This window comes from Apus apus, chromosome 3 (assembly GCF_020740795.1).
Source record: "Apus apus isolate bApuApu2 chromosome 3, bApuApu2.pri.cur, whole genome shotgun sequence".
Lineage (NCBI taxonomy): Eukaryota > Metazoa > Chordata > Aves > Apodiformes > Apodidae > Apus > Apus apus.
The window spans coordinates 75194089-75211757 of record NC_067284.1 but is presented as its reverse complement, the minus strand read 5'-3'; the positions used below and the strand labels follow the sequence as shown (position 1 = coordinate 75211757).

The 17669-nt window shown below is 40.7% G+C and overlaps 1 protein-coding gene across 2 annotated transcripts in view; it reads left to right on the top strand.

The window, feature by feature from the left end:
* Positions 1 to 17669, top strand: part of DAAM2 (dishevelled associated activator of morphogenesis 2) — a 180332-nt gene that overhangs the window by 148232 nt on the left and 14431 nt on the right. For both annotated transcript variants that reach the window (XM_051613201.1, XM_051613200.1), the window contains 7 exons: positions 4384 to 4468; positions 5824 to 5930; positions 6641 to 6729; positions 7525 to 7693; positions 9071 to 9178; positions 10666 to 10726; positions 15191 to 15322. In XM_051613201.1, coding sequence (XP_051469161.1) covers positions 4384 to 4468; positions 5824 to 5930; positions 6641 to 6729; positions 7525 to 7693; positions 9071 to 9178; positions 10666 to 10726; positions 15191 to 15322 — 751 coding nt within the window. The remainder of the gene's footprint in view (positions 1 to 4383; positions 4469 to 5823; positions 5931 to 6640; positions 6730 to 7524; positions 7694 to 9070; positions 9179 to 10665; positions 10727 to 15190; positions 15323 to 17669) is intronic.

Sequence of the window (17669 nt, the reverse complement as noted above, 5' to 3'; positions counted from 1 at the left end):
GTGCTGAGAAGGTACTGGTGGATTTTTTCCAATATATTGATATAATGGTGTAAAATGTACCTGATACAATATCCCAACTATTGTTTCCAAAAGGTTAAGGCACTGTCTTCTTCACTGGTGACTTGGCAGCTGAGGTAAGAGGATGTGAAATAAGTGGCTGCATCTTTCTGTCTTCTGGGTGAATGTGCAGCTAGACCAGACTGCCTCCTGAATGCTATTTCTGAGAGCAGGGAGACATCTGCTTTTCTTGCCTTTATAGGATAGTGATAATGAGTATTCCCAAAATGTAGCTATTTAACAGCTTGCAGTTTGGCACTTGTACAGAGCCTTAGGAGAGCTCAGGAGTTAAAGAAAGGTTATGTCCCAGCCACAAAGTTTGGGAGTGAATTGACTAGTAGCTTGTGTGAAATAAGTTGTGGAGATGGAGGGGTCTGCAGTCAGTGAAAGCTACAATTTGGTTGAACTATACAAACTGGTCTTAGGATGCAGCTAAATATCAGCCAGGACCTCTCACCATCACAGCTACTACTGTGGTTCAGTTCATTCTGAAGTAGCAAAAGGCTTTGATACACGATAATTAGTCCCCTTTTCCAACATAAAAGGAGAAGTGGGAATGTGATCCCTGTGGTACAGGAGCTTAATGTAGCTGCAATAAAATCCTGGATTCTCTGGCAGTAGGCAAGTGTGCTTCTTTCTCAAAAGCAAAGCAAGATCCAAGGAAAAAGCCCATGAAGTAACTCAGTTTTTCTTCTGAGGGGGAGATCGTTAATGAGTGACAAGTATTCTGCTTTGATCCATGGGAGGGAGGAATGTAAGGGGGAGGTTCCTGTGAGTTAAATCAATGGATATATTTAAGGAGGAAAAATGAGCAAGAAATGGATGTCTGTGAGGGAAGCTGATGTAAAACTGCAACATGTCTCCCAGGCATGTTCAGAGTCAGGCTGCCGGCTTTCTCCAAGAGGATGAAACAATAAACCACTTGAAGTCTGCAAGTGAGGCTGGTGTTAAATCAGCCGAGGTGTCCTGGGGAGATCAGTGATGAATTGCTCAGCAGAGTCAATAGAGATTATTTATGAAGCCGGAGGGGACAGAGGGAGGCAGGCTAAGTACCATATCAGAAGTTATTTGGTACTTGTTGAGCTTTAACATTGCTTGAAGATGACTCAGGCAGTTGGACTTCCGTATGCTGCCACCAGATGTATGGGTGAGGGAAGAAGGAGGGAGTATTCTCTGTAAAGATCCTTTTCCGTCCTCGTGTGGCTGGTGTCAGGCTGCTGTTGAACAAAACCAGTCAACATCTGTGTTATGAATGAATGTGCTGCAGCTGAGGAATGGGGCACTCTGTTTTCTTCTGGTCACACTCCCGTCCTGAGTTCTAATGTCAGGATCCATGATTTGGTGAAGCATAAGGCAAAGACAACACAGCTTGAATTGTACACTCTTCGAATTGAGCTGTCTCCAGCAGCTAGAGGAAGAGTGCTTGGATCTGCAAAGCTTGTCAGAAACTCGTGTCAGACCTTCCAATAGATATTGAAAATTCTGTAGTGTAAGTTTTTAGGCCATAATTCCCCTTTAATTTGCTGTCTGTCCTATATAAGTTTTAGGCTCTGAGGGATGCCTCTATTCAGCTCTAAATGGAAAGATTTTATGCATCTGCTTTAGGTTCCTCTTTAATCAGTTCACCTGTTTCTGTTTAAAAGCAGCACATCTGTTTCACATTACTGCTGGCCATCTTTAAGATCTACTGCATGGCTGGGCATGAGTTCTGAAAATACAAGAAGAATCACTTTATTAACAATTTTTGGCCAGTTATTCAGCCAGTTTTTAGATGGGAGGATCCCTGTTTTGTGCAGTTGATTCTTAGAGCTCTTGAAATGCATCCTACCCAAGGAGAGGAACAAGCCCACTTTGGAAGTGTTTTGCCCTAAATTCTTCTGTACTTCTGATGGGATTGGTAATAGTCTAGGATGCACACCTGCAGGCACAGTGACCCTTTTACAGTCCTGCAAGTGACTAAGTCAGACTGCTTCTTGGCAGGGGGCTGGCAGGCTTTCTGCATCTCTCTACTGTGGGCTACACCATTCAAGCCAGATGGTTTTGGGCTGATGGCAGGGGACAGAATCATCCAAGAAATCACAGTGCTTGTAGATCTGTCTGTCCTTGGGGCTCTCAATTAGTTTTGAACAGATGATGTTTTCAAGTGTATTTAGTGCTGATGAATGGCAGCAAACAGAGGAGATTGGAGTCCAGAGTCCTCAGGCCCCTGGACAGAACAGCACGATCATCAAGAACATGTCCTATACATGTTGTATTGGCATACCTCAAACCTGTCTATTTGGCTCTGTTTACTGCATCCCCAAATACACACAATGGGGTGGTCAGTGTGGTAACTGCTCGAGTTATTTGCATGGAAAAAACACAAAACTTGCTGTCATTCTTTTTATCTTCAGAAAGCAGTGACAAAAAAAACCCACCAACCCCAAACACTCCTGTTCATGGGTTGGTTTATTGCATCCCTCCTGGCAGGCCATGTGCCTGTGTCACAAGACACAGCTAATCTGCACACTCCAAATTCTGGAAAATGTAAAGGTGCTTTCTAAAAGAAAAAACAACTAACAAAATGTAGCACTTTAAAAGCTGTAGGCACCAAATTGTCTGGGCATGTGTATATGTTTCTGTTAGGAGCCAGGGCCAGACTGGCAGATAATGCTTCTCCACCCTTATGTGAGCACAAGGATTGATCAATTCAAGGTCACACAATCATGGACTTTACAATTCATTATTATTAAAGCCAAAAGAAAAACCCTTCCATTTTCTGATTGAGACTGCAGAGCTTTATGCAGAATGCCATATACTGAGGTTTGTTGTTTTGATCCTAAGTCAAACTGATGACCTAAAGTAAAAAGTTTCCAGCCTTTTCTTTGTAAAACTTCTAAACCTTCTATGTCATCCAAGTGTGGCCCAAATGCGTAGCATTTCTGGAAATTCAGTAGTCTTCTCTTAGATGGTATCAGTTTGTCCTCCTTGTCAAAAGCAGACACAAGGACCAGGTAGGTACAGAGTGAGAGCAATTAGTTCAGAGGTGTAATATTGAAAAGCTTTTGTATGTCTGCTGATTCATATTTTAGTTTCCAGCTGTTGGTTATATTGGGAAATATTAAAAATTTTGTCTTAGATCAGTAATATTTCCTGTCTGTAAAAATAAAACTTTCTTTTGCTTTTACCTAGCTCCAAAAATATGATTCTATCCAAATGGCAAAAGCAATGTGACATTTCAACATGGAATTTCTTAGTGCTGAAGACAAAAACATTCTGTCTCATGCATCAGCCTGTCCCTGATTTACATTTGCATTTTCTCTTTCTGCTGTTAATTAATTATATTGATTGAAAAAAAGTTCATGAAGCCTGGAGACTTCACTCCTCAAATATTTTTTTTCACAATTTCCTGTTTGAGTCCCAAATTTGAGATTTCTTTTGTGAATAGCCTTCCTTTATGGTTCATTTGGTCTTCCCCTGCTTTCCTGAAATGACTGATGAGGGTGTCATGGGTTGGGGGTGGTGGGGTAGAATTTATCACTTGTGCATTTGTTCGTTAGCATCTGCACTGAGAACCACCAAGTTCATTTCATATAATCCATCAAACCAGCTCCCAGTAATCACAAATGTTGACTCCTTCTGGTCTGCCCTGGATTTCAAGTAGAGACCTTGAGGAGTTTTTTTTTATTGATTCTGTGTTTTTTTATACCAGATGACCTGTACTCATTGCATGCAGATGGGCAGGAATAGGTAGGAAGGAGAGTGTAATTTTCATACCTCAGAAAATATTAATGAGCTCCTGTTTTCAGAGCTTGTTTCATATTGGATATGAGACATAGATATGTAGATGCTGTCAAGTCCTTCAGCTGTGACTGCTGACAGAGTGAACTTACCTAGCATAACTAGTCTTTTTACAAGAAACACTTTTCTCTGTGAGAAGGGAAAGATCAGTCCCATTACTTATTACTGTGGGAGATCCTTTAACATTCGCAAGCTGGGCTGTTGCATGGGCTCACTGTCACTTAAAAGTCACATAGATTTGAGGGGATTTGCTATAGCAAAAGAACCTGATGAGGGAGGGAAGATGGAAGCACTTTTGAGCTATGAGTACCTGATTGTTCTTAATCATCATCTAATTTTTGAGAAGTGTTTGATTAGCTCTTATAGAAAATCTCTGCCTTTGGAACTGATTTGTTTATCTTACCACTCTAGAATAGTAGCTTCATAGTGAAGCCTGCTATGGTTCTTTTGTGCCTTTTTAGTGCAGCTTTTCAGGCTTCCTACTTTATGAATTGTCAGAGTCACTTAAGTTTTGCACTAATGATACAATGTTGATACTGTTGAAAGGCTGAAGCTGTCTAATGAAGAAATCAGACAAGCAATCTTGAAGATGGACGAACAAGAAGACCTAGCAAAAGATATGCTTGAGCAGGTGAGAAAAATTACAGTCAGATATATTTTATTCTTAAGTCCTTTATTGCCTTTTTTCACCTAAAGCAAGTAGGTATATGTACTGGCTTTGTTGGTCTGTCTGCAGGTCTGAACTTGGCTCTATCATGAGAGTGGAGCTGCATATGAGAGAATAAGAAAAGTGTTTTTCTCAGTGTTGTCCAATATACCTCCCTTATGTAACTCTGTTTGTATCGGGTTGATTTCATAACAAGTTTATCTTATTTATGCAAAATATACATGATAACTAGAATGTTAGAAAGGGATTCAAGGACCTCTGTCCCCTGCAGCTGGTTCACTGCATAGCTTGTGAGAAAAAACCCAACAATTAAACCACCATTTCCCAGTTTCCCCCTTTTATAGAGTGAAAGATGGTGCTTTGACCAAAGATGTAAATAATAGTTTCTTAGGAGTTCAAAAAGTGTTTTCATTCTGAGCTGCCTGACAAATGGGATTCCTTCTTTGTGTGCAGTCACAGTATTTAATAATGTACAAAAAAGCTTTTTCATTTTGGAAATTTATAGCCTACATGTCATGTTATCTGAATGCTCACAGCTGCTCTAGAAGTCACTACAAGCTTCTGATGCTCCACATCTTTGAATACTGTGTTATTGAGGACTGAGATAAAATATCAAAAAGCGGTAACAAGTAAAGAGCTTAATATGCCTTGTGAGGAGTTTCTGTGGGTGTGTGCTGAGGCTGTGTGCATGGAAATATTTATAACCACACTAAAGCACAACTACTACCAGATATGTCAAAAATCTGTCAAAGTATGAGCTTTTAAGGTCAGCGTATGAATGGCAGCCAGTGTCGAACATACATCCAGTTGCTTGGTTATTGTTTATTGTTTCAGCAGAGCAGGGCAGATCCAGGAGAGAGATAGATGAGGCTTTGTGTGCACCCTAGGATAGGCATGATGGATACATAACACTGAGTGGGACACATCCTGCTCTTGTTTGCACCAATCTAAGCTCCAAATAATGCTGTGGGAATCAAAGTTCTTTCTGTACTTCCCTTTGGGTAAGTTTCAGTAGCACTTGGCCTTTAGGGTTGAGAAATGGGAAATTCCCCATAGAATTAAAAATTCATCTAATGAGGTCAGTGAGGGATAAAGACAGAACAGCAAGCAAAGGTTTAAAAAAGGTCAGTTTTGTAGCCACAGCTGCACTTTTTGGAAGTTATAGTCACATGGCTGAGTCAACATAATGCTTCCCCATGGTAGCAGAGAAATCTGAGGCCCCTCTCTTTCTCCATCAGGGTTTGTTTGTGCCTCTCTGTCCCTCTCTCCTTCTCCCTGGATCTCTCATCTCAGTGTTTGGTTTGTGTCTGCCACTCTAGCTGCTGAAGTTTGTTCCTGAAAAGAGTGATACCGACCTGTTGGAGGAGCATAAACATGAAATTGAACGCATGGCCCGGGCAGATCGTTTCCTCTTTGAAATGAGCAGGTCTGTTGGATACATTATGGGAAAGTGCACTGTGGGCTTCTTGCAAGCAGCTGTAACTGTTACTGAAAATGGATCATCTGGCACTGAGGGAGAATGTGCAAGAGATTGTGGGCCAACCTTATACCCTGTGTTTGCCAGAAGCCGACAAATGTTACAAATGTTTCCATTCACAACACAAACATTTTATTGATTGTAATAACTCTGCGTGCTGTCATGTAAGAACCAGTCCCCTGATAACAAGGAGAAATCTACTTCCTCTGCCTAAGCTTGTTCACACAAAAAGGAATTTAGAACCACCTATCATATGTAGTATAGCCAGAGGTCAGGATTTTATATAGACCCCTTTTTCCATTCAGCTATCACATCTCCTCATCCTCTGACCTTTGTTGTTCCAACTTTGCTACACCCCAATGAGGATTAACATCTTGTTCTGCTAATTAAGATGCAGCTGGCATCTTCTGTGACTCTCATATTTGGAGAGTAATGGGAGTTCTTCCAGCTCCTTTTCAGTTGCGATCAAAACATGCCTTGAGGTCCTCCATTGTATAACAAGGTTGATTGTGTAGTGTTAGGTGTTTGAACTATGTCAGTAATCCCATGCATAGGCCTTGTGGGACTCGACATCCCGCCATTAGATTGTGGAGGCAGAATACTAGGTTTGAGCTTCAAAATACATTTCAAGTATTGGCTTTCCTCTACCCTTCATGCAGGATTGACCACTACCAGCAGCGGCTGCAAGCATTATTCTTTAAGAAGAAGTTTCCAGAGAGGCTGGCAGAAGCAAAGCCAAAAGTGGAAGGTATGGTTAGGGCTTTTGCCAAGAGCTAAGTGAAGGGGCAGGGAAGGTCAAGAGAGGCTTGTCTTCAAGGGAGATGCTATTACATGTGTGCTGAGGTTGTATAGCCAGCGAATCCAAGGGATGTCATGTGCTAAGAAATTAATTTTACCTGATGCTTTTCTTGCACCCTTTGACTTAATAAAGGCAGTGTCATGATTGTTACACTGTAAATATGACCTGACAGATGTGACAGTGTGCTACCAGGCTGTGCTGAGCTGCCAAAAGCTTTTGTGGCCTTTCTATGCAGGTCAGCCTTCCCTTCTCACCCCCAAGTCCTTGCACCATCCCTGCCCATGGTGTGGTTAGGATAGATGCCTCAGGACTGTGGTATTCTGGGAATGTGTAACTTAAAAGGAGGGAGGATGTATGGCTTCTGAGCCACATCTGTGGTTGTCAAAGAGAAGATGTGAGTGTATTCCACTCTGCATTTTCAGAGGAGCTCAGGCCTTGCCCTCGTTCTCACTGGCAATGTTTTTAGAGTATAAGGTCCAGGAGAACAGCCTTGCTTCTGGGTTCAGAGGAGCATCCTGCAGGCTAGATGTAGTGCTTCTTCCTTTCAGTTGTCCTGGTTCTGGGCATGTGGGTGCAGAAAAGACAGTACACACAGACTGTCTTGCAACATTTGCTGGGCAGTAGACAGGGTGGCATTTTAAGGTACTTCACATTATGGGCCCAAGCATGTTATAAACATCCACTATGCAATAACTTGCTAATTTTTTTTTTTTATTTTTTTTTTTTTTTTTTCCTCCTTTCAAGCCATTCTTCTGGCATCCAGAGAACTTATCCGGAGCAAACGTTTGAGGCAACTCCTGGAGGTGGTTCTGGCCTTTGGGAATTATATGAACAAGGGACAAAGGGGAAGTGCATATGGCTTCAAAGTCTCCAGCCTGAATAAAATTGCAGACACCAAGTCCAGCATAGACAGGTAGGCTAGAAGTCTGTAAATGAGTTGATTACTCTGCTGCTGTATCTTTTATCATATTAATGAAAGTGGATTTTGTTTAGTTTTAGCTCTGCAGACCATTTAGAATAATGTCTTATTTGGCATTTAAGTAGTGTTTTTCACTCTTAAAGATCCTTCAGCTGTTAAGACCAGCTATTAGCACAGCACTCAAATTCTACTGTTTCTTTGGATAATGCACATCTGTTGTTGGATTGTGTTTCTGCAACACTATACAAAGATGACAAAACGTAGTATTTCACAAATAACTGAAATAAGTTTGGAGGGGAGGAGGATTTCTATGGAATTTGCCCTTTACCAAAGTTTTATGACCCTGATTTTGCAAAAAAAAAAAAAGAAAACACGAAAAAATCTGACCACAGTTTTATGTCTCCTGTGAAAGATGGCATATGTTTTTGATGCAGGACTGCCATAAACTGGCTCTCTACCTACACCAGTAATGGAACCACAAGACATAGCTCAGAGAGACTGAGCCTGGTTATACTGAGAGCAGTTAAGGAAAAAAGCAGCTTTTGGGAAGGTGGAACTTCCTATGGAACTTCCATATATTAAATGTCTGGTGCAGTTTCTGTTCTCTCACTAGTTCCCAGCTCCCAGGCTCTAGTCTGTGTGAAGCAGTGGTCATCCGCTGTCTTGCCTGTCAATTAACCACTTAACATGCACCTCAAGTAGCTGTTATGGTTGGCTGTTCTCTCTACATGCAAAATTCACTGATGCAAAATTCATCATTTAGTTTACATATTTTCATAAACTCTCTCCTGCATCTCATACGTCTCATTTCTATCAACTCCTACTTGAGCTGCCATGGCTTTTGTAGTAGTGAGACTGAGCACTCTTTGTCAGTATAACTGGTTCATTAATATAGGAGTTTCCTTTGCAGCTTCTTCAATCTTCAAGAACCTTTTCCGCTTCTGAGTTAATTCTTGGGTTTTTTTCCTCATTACCTCTGATAACAACTTATTCTCACTTACGAGTTACTATTACTTTCGTACTATTACTTGTTTATTCTCTGAAGTATCTGAGGACAAATAGTATATTGTGTTACACAATTTTCTTTTCTGTCACACCATCTGCATAGATGGATGGAAGCATGCTGGTACTTCCAGAATAAATCAAGGCACAATATATTGCTTGAGGTTTTAGGAAGGATGGTTTATAAAGGGCTAATTCATTTCAGTCTGTGATACTTTTATCTCAAAACCAGAGCTACTAACTGTTGATATATTTTTTGCTTTGTTCATTTAAGCACGTCCTACCCAAATATTTTTGACTGAATTGTCACAATCCTCTCATCATCATTTTCCTTCTCACCACCGTCTTCATTATTTTTTTTTTTTTTAGGAACATTACACTGTTGCACTACTTAATTATGATCTTTGAAAAGAATTATCCAGATATCCTAGATATTCAGTCCGAGTTGCAGCATCTTCCAGAAGCAGCAAAAGTCAAGTAAGTCCAGTGCTCTTCCTTGTTCCCAAAGCTGGAGTTCCCAATGATTTCTGAAAACATAATGATAATTAGCATTTTCACTGCTGTCTTCTAAGCTCACGGCCACCCTTTCAGCTGAAATGCCTTTGCTCCACATCCTTGATGTTATTCAGATTTACATCAACAGAGAATTTTGATCTAAAGATGTTTGCAGATAACTAAATTGACAGCTTTACTCAGATACGCCTGTATCTACATTATTTCTGAATCAGACACTGTAACTGGACTGGTTGTTGTTTGTAATTCACTTACCATATTCTGTGCTTGTTGATCTAAGTCACATGCTATTTTTTCAGGATAATTGAAGGTTTGTTTCTAAGGCCAAGTTAATTAAGCAAAAAGAATATTGTAAGGCCTTTTCAGGAAGATAACCCAAACTTTGGCACAAATTATTCTTGCACAGAAATGTGGAAAGTATCATATTTTCCTACAGAAATGTCAGTGTTTTGGTTTGGGGTTTTTGTTTTTTTTTAATTTCTGTAGGTGTTTGTGGAAAATGAATACACAAGCCATCCCCTGATGTACTAGCATTTTTTTCTTTCCAGAGCACTGCTAAAAATACCTTTGCTTATTATTTGCCCAGCTACAATTCTTTGTATAAGGAACTACTCCAGCTAATGAAAGACAAGTAAAAAATAAATGTGAGTTCACACTTTAAAGGCATTTTTTAAGGCTTTAGTGGTGTTTTTGAGGTGTAAACTACTATTCACCAAATATCCAGAGGAGATACCTGTTGGCACCCAAATAGATACTAACTAGTTACCTGGAAATGAAAAGTCATTTTTTCATACAAGTCCTAGACAAAAAATCTAGTTTGTATATGATGAGCAGAAATTCAGCACAACACCTGTGTATATGAAAACATGTATTAACATGAGCAGTAGGGTTATATGCTCAGTTACAATGTAAGGACTACCTTTGGAAGGACTACCATATGGTAGAAAGGCAGATGGGAAAAACAATGTTTGGACTGTGAGGAAGACAAAAATCACATGTAAATGTGCTGTTAATGGCATTTAGTAGTGAAGTGGTTCGAGAATCAGATGTAGAGATAACCTGAGCACAGGTGTGCTGGAGCTGAGGTCCTTGCTTATGTATCAGGCAATTATTGCAAGCTGGCCTTGTGACACACGCTCCTCACTGGAGGGTCAGGCTCAGCTCACAGGGCAGATGTTCTGAGGGCAACCCCCTCTTTTTTCCAGGAAAATCCTGATCTTCAGTGTGATCACAGGCGAGAAGAGTCTGCCTCACCTTACATCTCATACAAAAAGCAGCACAGGGCATTGATAGACCCTTCTCCCCTCATTTCTAATCATCTGGCATGGCTGATGCCTTAGGCCGGATACCAGACTTGATGGTCCCATGGTCTGTTCTGCTGCACAGTTCCTGTACTCCTGTGTAACACTGCTCTTTTTGTTTTATCTGCTCTGTGTCTGTCTCCTGTGCAGCCTGGTAGAGCTGGAGAAGGAAGTCAACAACATAAAGACTGGATTGAAAGCTGTTGAAGCTGTGAGTATCTGAAGGTTTCTAAAGCACCATACTTAAAATATCTTGCTTAGAATCAGGGCACTATATATTTTATGATAAGAGGAAGTGGTTTTCTTTTTCCGTTCCTTCCCATTCCATTCCAGAATGAATTAACCAAGAAAACACAAATAAAAGCTTCTGATGTGGAGCTCATGCTGATGATCTTAGCAGACTTAAGCCTAATGAAAAGCTTGTTTGATCTCAGCCTGGAAAGAAAAAGGACAGTTTGATAAATGGCATGCACTGAAAGAAAAAATATAATTATTTCTCTTTCTTATTGAGGACTGGCTGGCTGCTGAGCAAGTGTTTCACGTAGGTCTTGGAGTAGCAATAAACAGATAGTGGACTTTTAAATGCAAGCCTAACCTATTCTAAGCACTCCTCGGAAGGTGAAGGAAAAGACAAACTAGTTAAAGATGAGGGACCTGAGCTGGCAAGCAAAGCAACAATAGCATTTTTCCCTGCAATTAATGAAAGCCTTCTAAGCTGGACTTAGGTTACCTCTGTTCAGTTTGCACTTAGGTAGTGCAGAGCCTTCCGTCTCAACAGAGAACAGTACAGGTGGTGGATTGATGCAGTTGCGTGTACTGAATTATAAGAGTTAAAGATGAGGGATGGGTCTAAATGCTCCCTGGAGTCACAACTTCATGTGTCAGCTGTGGTTCCCCTATCTGGAAGTCTTCTTTTAGTTGATGTGTTGGTTTTGTTCCTGGGGAAGGATTCCAGCCTTTGTGAGGGCAGGACATCATGTTTGGCAGCAGGAGGTAGGAACTATCGTATTTGCCACTTGCTTATTCCATTAACATATGTGTGTGTCTTTGAACAACCCCATGCATTTTCCCCCTCTCTTGAAATGGCAGCTATAAATACCTACCTCTCACAAGGGCTGATGTGAGGAACATCAAGTTAGTGTTTGCACAGCAGCTGAATAAGTAAAAGATTAAAGGCTAATGTCACTCTGTTAGTCTCTGCCCCTTAATGTGTCCCATCATCTGCACAGATAAACATATTTTGTCCCTAAGAACTTTATTCTCTCTTCCTGTAAGTATAGTTGTAAAATAATATATTCAGGTGCTGTCATCTCTTGCCTGTTGGATATAGGAAGGCAAAGGTAGTGCTGAGAGATAAGGCAGTCTTTGGAACTCAGGAAGGTCCTCCTTGCCATTTGTAGCTATTCTTTGTCCTTTCAAACAGGGTTTTATTAGCCACACTTCAGTGTCTCTCTGTCTTCAGGATATTCCACTTCTTTTTTCAGCTCATCAGTTTAATGCTAGTGTAGCATTCCAGATGGGGAGTATTGTGACCTGGGACTGCTGGCAAAGTGACCAGTTGATGGGAATCATATCTCATGGTTTCTGTGCAATGATTACTTGTCTACTGGGAACTTACACAGGACCCAGTCCATGTCATCTACTATGAGACAGAGTGATGACTTCATTTTCCTTCCACCTGGCCTGAGCTTGGTTTGGCTCTGGGTGTAGAGGAAGGGATCTTCATCCTGTCAGCAACCCCCAGGCTGTCTGGCTGTCATTAACCAGCAATCCTCCAGTGAAAAAACAAACTTTCCAAACTTTATTTCTGGATTCTTGAGGTAAGGGAGAACGCAGCAATAGGAAGAGATACTGCTGCATACATGGAGCGCAGTGTTTGGGTATTAAAAGCACCTGTAAAGAGAAGGCTGATGTGGAGCTCATGAAATAGAGGCCCAGTTTTGGCTGGGACAGACAGTTTCCCCCATTGAAATGTGAATGCCTCCTTCAGTGTTGCTTTCTGTGATCTATTTGTCCTTTTGCCTTTTCAGCCAATTTTTCTCTTTCCCATGTATGGGTTCCATGGGCAACCCCTCCATCCCATTCAATCACAATCTTCCATCCTCAGTCTTCCCCCCAACCAGGTATTTTTCATCTGGGGCTGCCAGCACCTCCCAGTCTGCTTGCTCAATTCGTGGTTTTCTGGTGTGTAAAAAGCAGCACTATAGCAATAATAGAAGATCACTGTCAGGTGGAAGGGGGAGGAGGGGAAGGTGTGATTCTTGATTTGAGTCCAGTGTGTTCTCACCACAGCCTTGGCTCCAGTGACTGAGAAGTTTCTTCAAGGCCCCTTAAGAGTAGAAAGCTAAAAATAGTTTCACAGTCAGATGTTCTTAAAGGTACTACTAACCCTTTGCCTTCCTGGACTTGCAGCTTCTTTGTAAAAACGAGACCTATTCTTTTCTCAAGACATGAATGCAGCTGTTGCTTTTGTGTCGGATGCTCCCAGTTCTTAGTCTTCCCTAAACCAGGAACTGGATTAGCTTGGCAGAGTCCTTTTTTCACATAACAAGGAGATCATGACCACTGCTTAAAAACCACTGCCACAGCTGAATCATTTCATCTCTCTAGAGAGCCAGCAGCCCAGTCCACCAGGGGCAATGCTAGCTTCTGTTGTTGTGCTGTTGTGACATAGTAGACCATTACTAGACCATAGACCATTTCTAGAAGGTACAAAGGAGTTTCTTCTTTTGTGGCATCACTGTCAGTCTTGATTATATAGTCATGCTGGTTACTTATTTGGGTTTTTTTATTGTGGAAGAATTATTCTGCAGGGAAGCACTGAATTTGAAATTGAAAGGCAGACCACCTAATCTTAATTTTACTTTGAAAAACAGTGCTCTCTAGTCACAGTCCCAAATGCCATAGCTTTTGACAGTGAGTAAGGTGACAGAACGGTTGTACTTACCTGCTTGGGAAAGGGAAGGAGGAGGGCCTAGAGCAACTTTCAGATAAAATTAACTTAAAAATTAGAATGGGAAAGAATGGCTGAAAAAAACATGATCAATTTTTAGAAGCATGTGAAGTGCCATTTCCTGTACTTGTAAGGTCCAATTCAACGTGATTGTAACATAGAGACAATTCATTGGAAATTGATGTAACTGAGTAGTGCTCCTGGGACCATCCCTTGTGATGTGTTAGGAAAACCAGTGGAGAAGAGGGTGCAATATAAAGCAGGAGAAGTAGCACTTCTTTAATGTGGACTTTTCTCTGGCCACCTGCTCATTGCTTTTCCTGGCACTTTTCTGCCTTGTGGTTTTTCCTTGTAGTGGTTTCATTCTCTTTCCAACTCAAATAAGACCAGAAGATATATCACATCTGACTTTACATTGTTGATGGCCAAAGTCAGTCTTTGCATTCAGCAGCAGAGTGGTGCAAATCCCAAGGTGTTTCTCCGTATAGATGCTTATAAATCTACCCATGTAGCTTTGTGAACCAGTATTTTGATGAACAGTAACAGAGAACACCAAACACGCATGTAGCTGGAGTTGCAGCCAGCACAAAAATACTTTTTTTTTTCTAAAGGGAACAGAGGGTCAGATTGTAACTTGACCTGCTGTTTCATGCTGCTTTCCCTACAGAGAAAGTAAGGCTTTATCATTCCCACTGATTATTCAACTGAGAATTACAGATTACAATTTCATGTGTCCCCATGAGACTGTCAACAGCACACAAGCCAAGCAGAGGCATGGGAGACTGCCAGTCTTGCTTTAACTTAGTAATTTTGAGGAGCTATGTAGCTCTTCCTGTGCCATGAGCATGATTAATGGTGCAAGGGAAGAGATAGCATGGATAATTTTGGCTTAAAACTAAAAAACTGTAGCCAGAAAGAAAAAAATCTTGCAATTTTAATTTATTTTTTCTTTCTGTAGGTAGTGGACAAATAGAGCTTAGTTTCCTCTGGGTTTATGTCTTGTCTTTTTTTTCCCTGTTAATCTTCTTATCAAATAGCCCCAGTTTATAGCTCTGTGACATTTATGACATCCAAGCTAATGCTTACTGGCTAGCAGGCCGCTAGGAAATGTTGCACCTGACATCTTTCTGCTTATTCTTCAGTGGGAGAACCAACTTTGATGTCTTTTTGCTGCCCACCTATTGCTTTTCAGAGAACTCGCAGGAGGTGCAGAGCTAGGAACTATATAGATTGTTCACACACGTAAACATATCCCCAAGTATACAGCCTTTTGAGTCACCACGGGAAAAGAAGATGGAGGGAAACTCACTTTTAAGATTTTTAAATTCATTTGCTATACAGTGAGTTCTCTATTAATTGTCATTTTGCACAGGAGAAAAGAAAAATCAGCATTTAATTTACTTGATGCTTAAATTATGAAGTTACTTCAGAAATTCAACACGTTGATGGCTTTTTTGGGAGTGTTTGTTGTTTGAGGATAAAGGGAGCCATAAGAAGACCTTCCTTCATCCCTCCTTGACCTTCCCTCTCATGCGGAAAAGGCATAAGCTTTGTCTTAGTGAGAAAGTGGTTTCTCAGAGTTACAGCTCTGGATGAATGCATGAGTAGTGGGAGCAGAGCAGGCTCTTCACTGACTGAAATAGATGGGCTTACCTGCTCCCTTGTCAGTGGGGAATCTTCAATGATTGCCTATCTTTATATTTCTCACTACTTCTCTTTCAGGAACTGGATTATCAGAAGAGACGCATGCGGGAATCAGGGGACAGGTTTGTTCCCGTCATGAGCGATTTCATCACTGTGGCCAGTTTCAGCTTCTCGGAGTTAGAAGACCTTCTCAACGAGGCCAGAGACAAGGTGCGAATACCTTTTGAAATGTTTGGAGTCTCACTGGTTCAGCCAAAAACCTGAATCAAAATGGAAGCAGCATTTTCAGATGGTGGGACTGTAGTGAAAACTATAATAGGCACTAAAAGTGGTTTAGGCTGAAGTTTCTTACTTTTCTTAATCTAGTCTGTAGCCATTTAGAATATATTTTAGGATTAAAAGAAGGCTCAATGTTCTTGCCCACTTCTTGCTAGTCTTCCTTAACTTTATCCATGTGTGGCATAGAATCACGATGGCAACATTTGTACTAGGATACCACACCATGCTGTGGTGTTGAAGTGACTGCCTTTTATGCAATCTCTCAAAAAGAGGTCCTTTGGTTATTAGTGATAATGACTTCATATCTTTTACCTTCTGCTTCTGACTTCATCCCACTTTGCTCATTTAGTTGAGGACATTTGTGCTTCACTTATTTCTTTTAAAAAGTACTCCTCTAGGTCGTTTAGTAACCCTGAATACCTGATCTTTTCCACTTATGCTTCTCTGTTACTGCTTCTCTTTCATTTCAAGGGTAGAAATCCCAAATGTGTGGTTTGTCTGACATTCTTGGACCCTTCTCACACAGCCAACACCATGTGCATGTTACTTTTCGGGTGCTGCTGTGATCATTTTGTCCTTTCACTGTCTGCATCTCCTTTACCAGATTTGTACAGCTAAGGAGGCTCCTGTTCTTTGCTGATGATTGGAATCTGGCACTAATCCCTCTGTCTCTCAGATAAATGAGGAAGAACTTGTATGAATAGATCATAAGCATATGAAAATATTTAGAGAAGAGCAAGTTCTAAAGTAAAGGATATATAATGGCAAATCTGCCCTTGTTGGCTGGTATATAAAAAGTGCTTGGCTTTATGAAGTAAATGTGTTATTTCTTTTGGATTGAGTTGTTTCCACTGCTGGTGTCAGTCCTTGTAGCATTAAGGAACCTATTGCATGACTAATGAAACCTGTGTCCATTGGATTGGTAGGTCTTAGATTTTGAAGGATAGGCTGGGGATCTGAATGAATAGACTCTTCACTCATCCAGTTGCTCTGCAGTAATGTCATTCAAATGCATTTTCTGGCTGTGGAGATAAAATTGGTAATACTGACATGTAGCTGCAAACACCAGGAGCTACTGGCTGTCAGCTAGAGCTAGTAGCCCTGTCAAATGCCAGTGGGGCATTTGTAGTAGTTATTACAGCACTCTGAAGGAAAAGCTGGGCAGTTTAACACTTGTTAATGTTGTAAGGAAATTTTGTGGAGAATAACGTGCCTAATTTTTTTGTTGTTGTCATGTTGCTTGAGAAGATTCAAACTGTTTCCAGCATAATAATTTTCACATCATACTGGCTTTAATAATCACAAAACCAGTATTTTACATTCCATGCCACCACTAAATTTACTGAGAAAAGCTCAGTTTTCTGTGGTTTAGGGGGTTCTGTTTTATGACTGGGTAAATTTTTCAGCTTCATTATAGTTAGATGCACATTTCTGGAAGTGAATCCACACTGTCCTTGTCTTGACTGCCCACTTTTGGTTTGGCATTATAGATGGTGGTAGTCCTTTTGGCACACTAGGACTAAAGCCCAGTGCAGATTCTTTAGAAGATAAGTCAGGGGTTAAAACCCAGCAAGTGGTACATTTCCAGCACAGCAATTCAACTTTTTTTGATCAGGCACTTGCAGAGAAAAATCTCATTCTTTCGCTTTAAGAATAACCAGAGAATCTCCCTACAGACAGACCAGTATGTCTGGAAGTTGTTGCATGCTTTTTTAGACATAGCCAACCTAAAGCACTTGACATAAAGACATGTTTTATTTTAATGACTATAACATGCTTAGGGAATGTTTCTCTACCTTCTCCTCACACACCCTTACTGTGTTTGAACACATGCCATTCCAACTTCTACTCAACCTATGGCTTTGGTTCTTCCACTGGCAAGAAGCTGCTTTTGGACTCCTGCAAAGGAACTGTCTGTCCTTACCAATGCTGAGCTATTTCTTATGCTTGACTCACATTATTTTTCCCCTCTCTTCTTCCTCTTTTTCCTCTTTTATTCTTAAAAAAGAAAAAAGAAAAAAAAAAGAAAAAGAAAAAGAGAAAAAAAGGAAAAAGCTGAAAATTTTCAACAAACCAGATGTGCTTTGCAAAGCCTATAACATCTTCCAACCTAAATGGGCTGTCTGTGTTTGTTGAATCACAAGCTTTTTTTCTTACCATGGAAACCTGCTGTAACTAGTCAATTAAAGGAAGAGAGGAACCAAGACATCTGATTATCCTGTTCTTTTTTGATGTCTTAAAGCAAAACAAATTGAAAAGAAAAAAAAAAGGTAGTGAG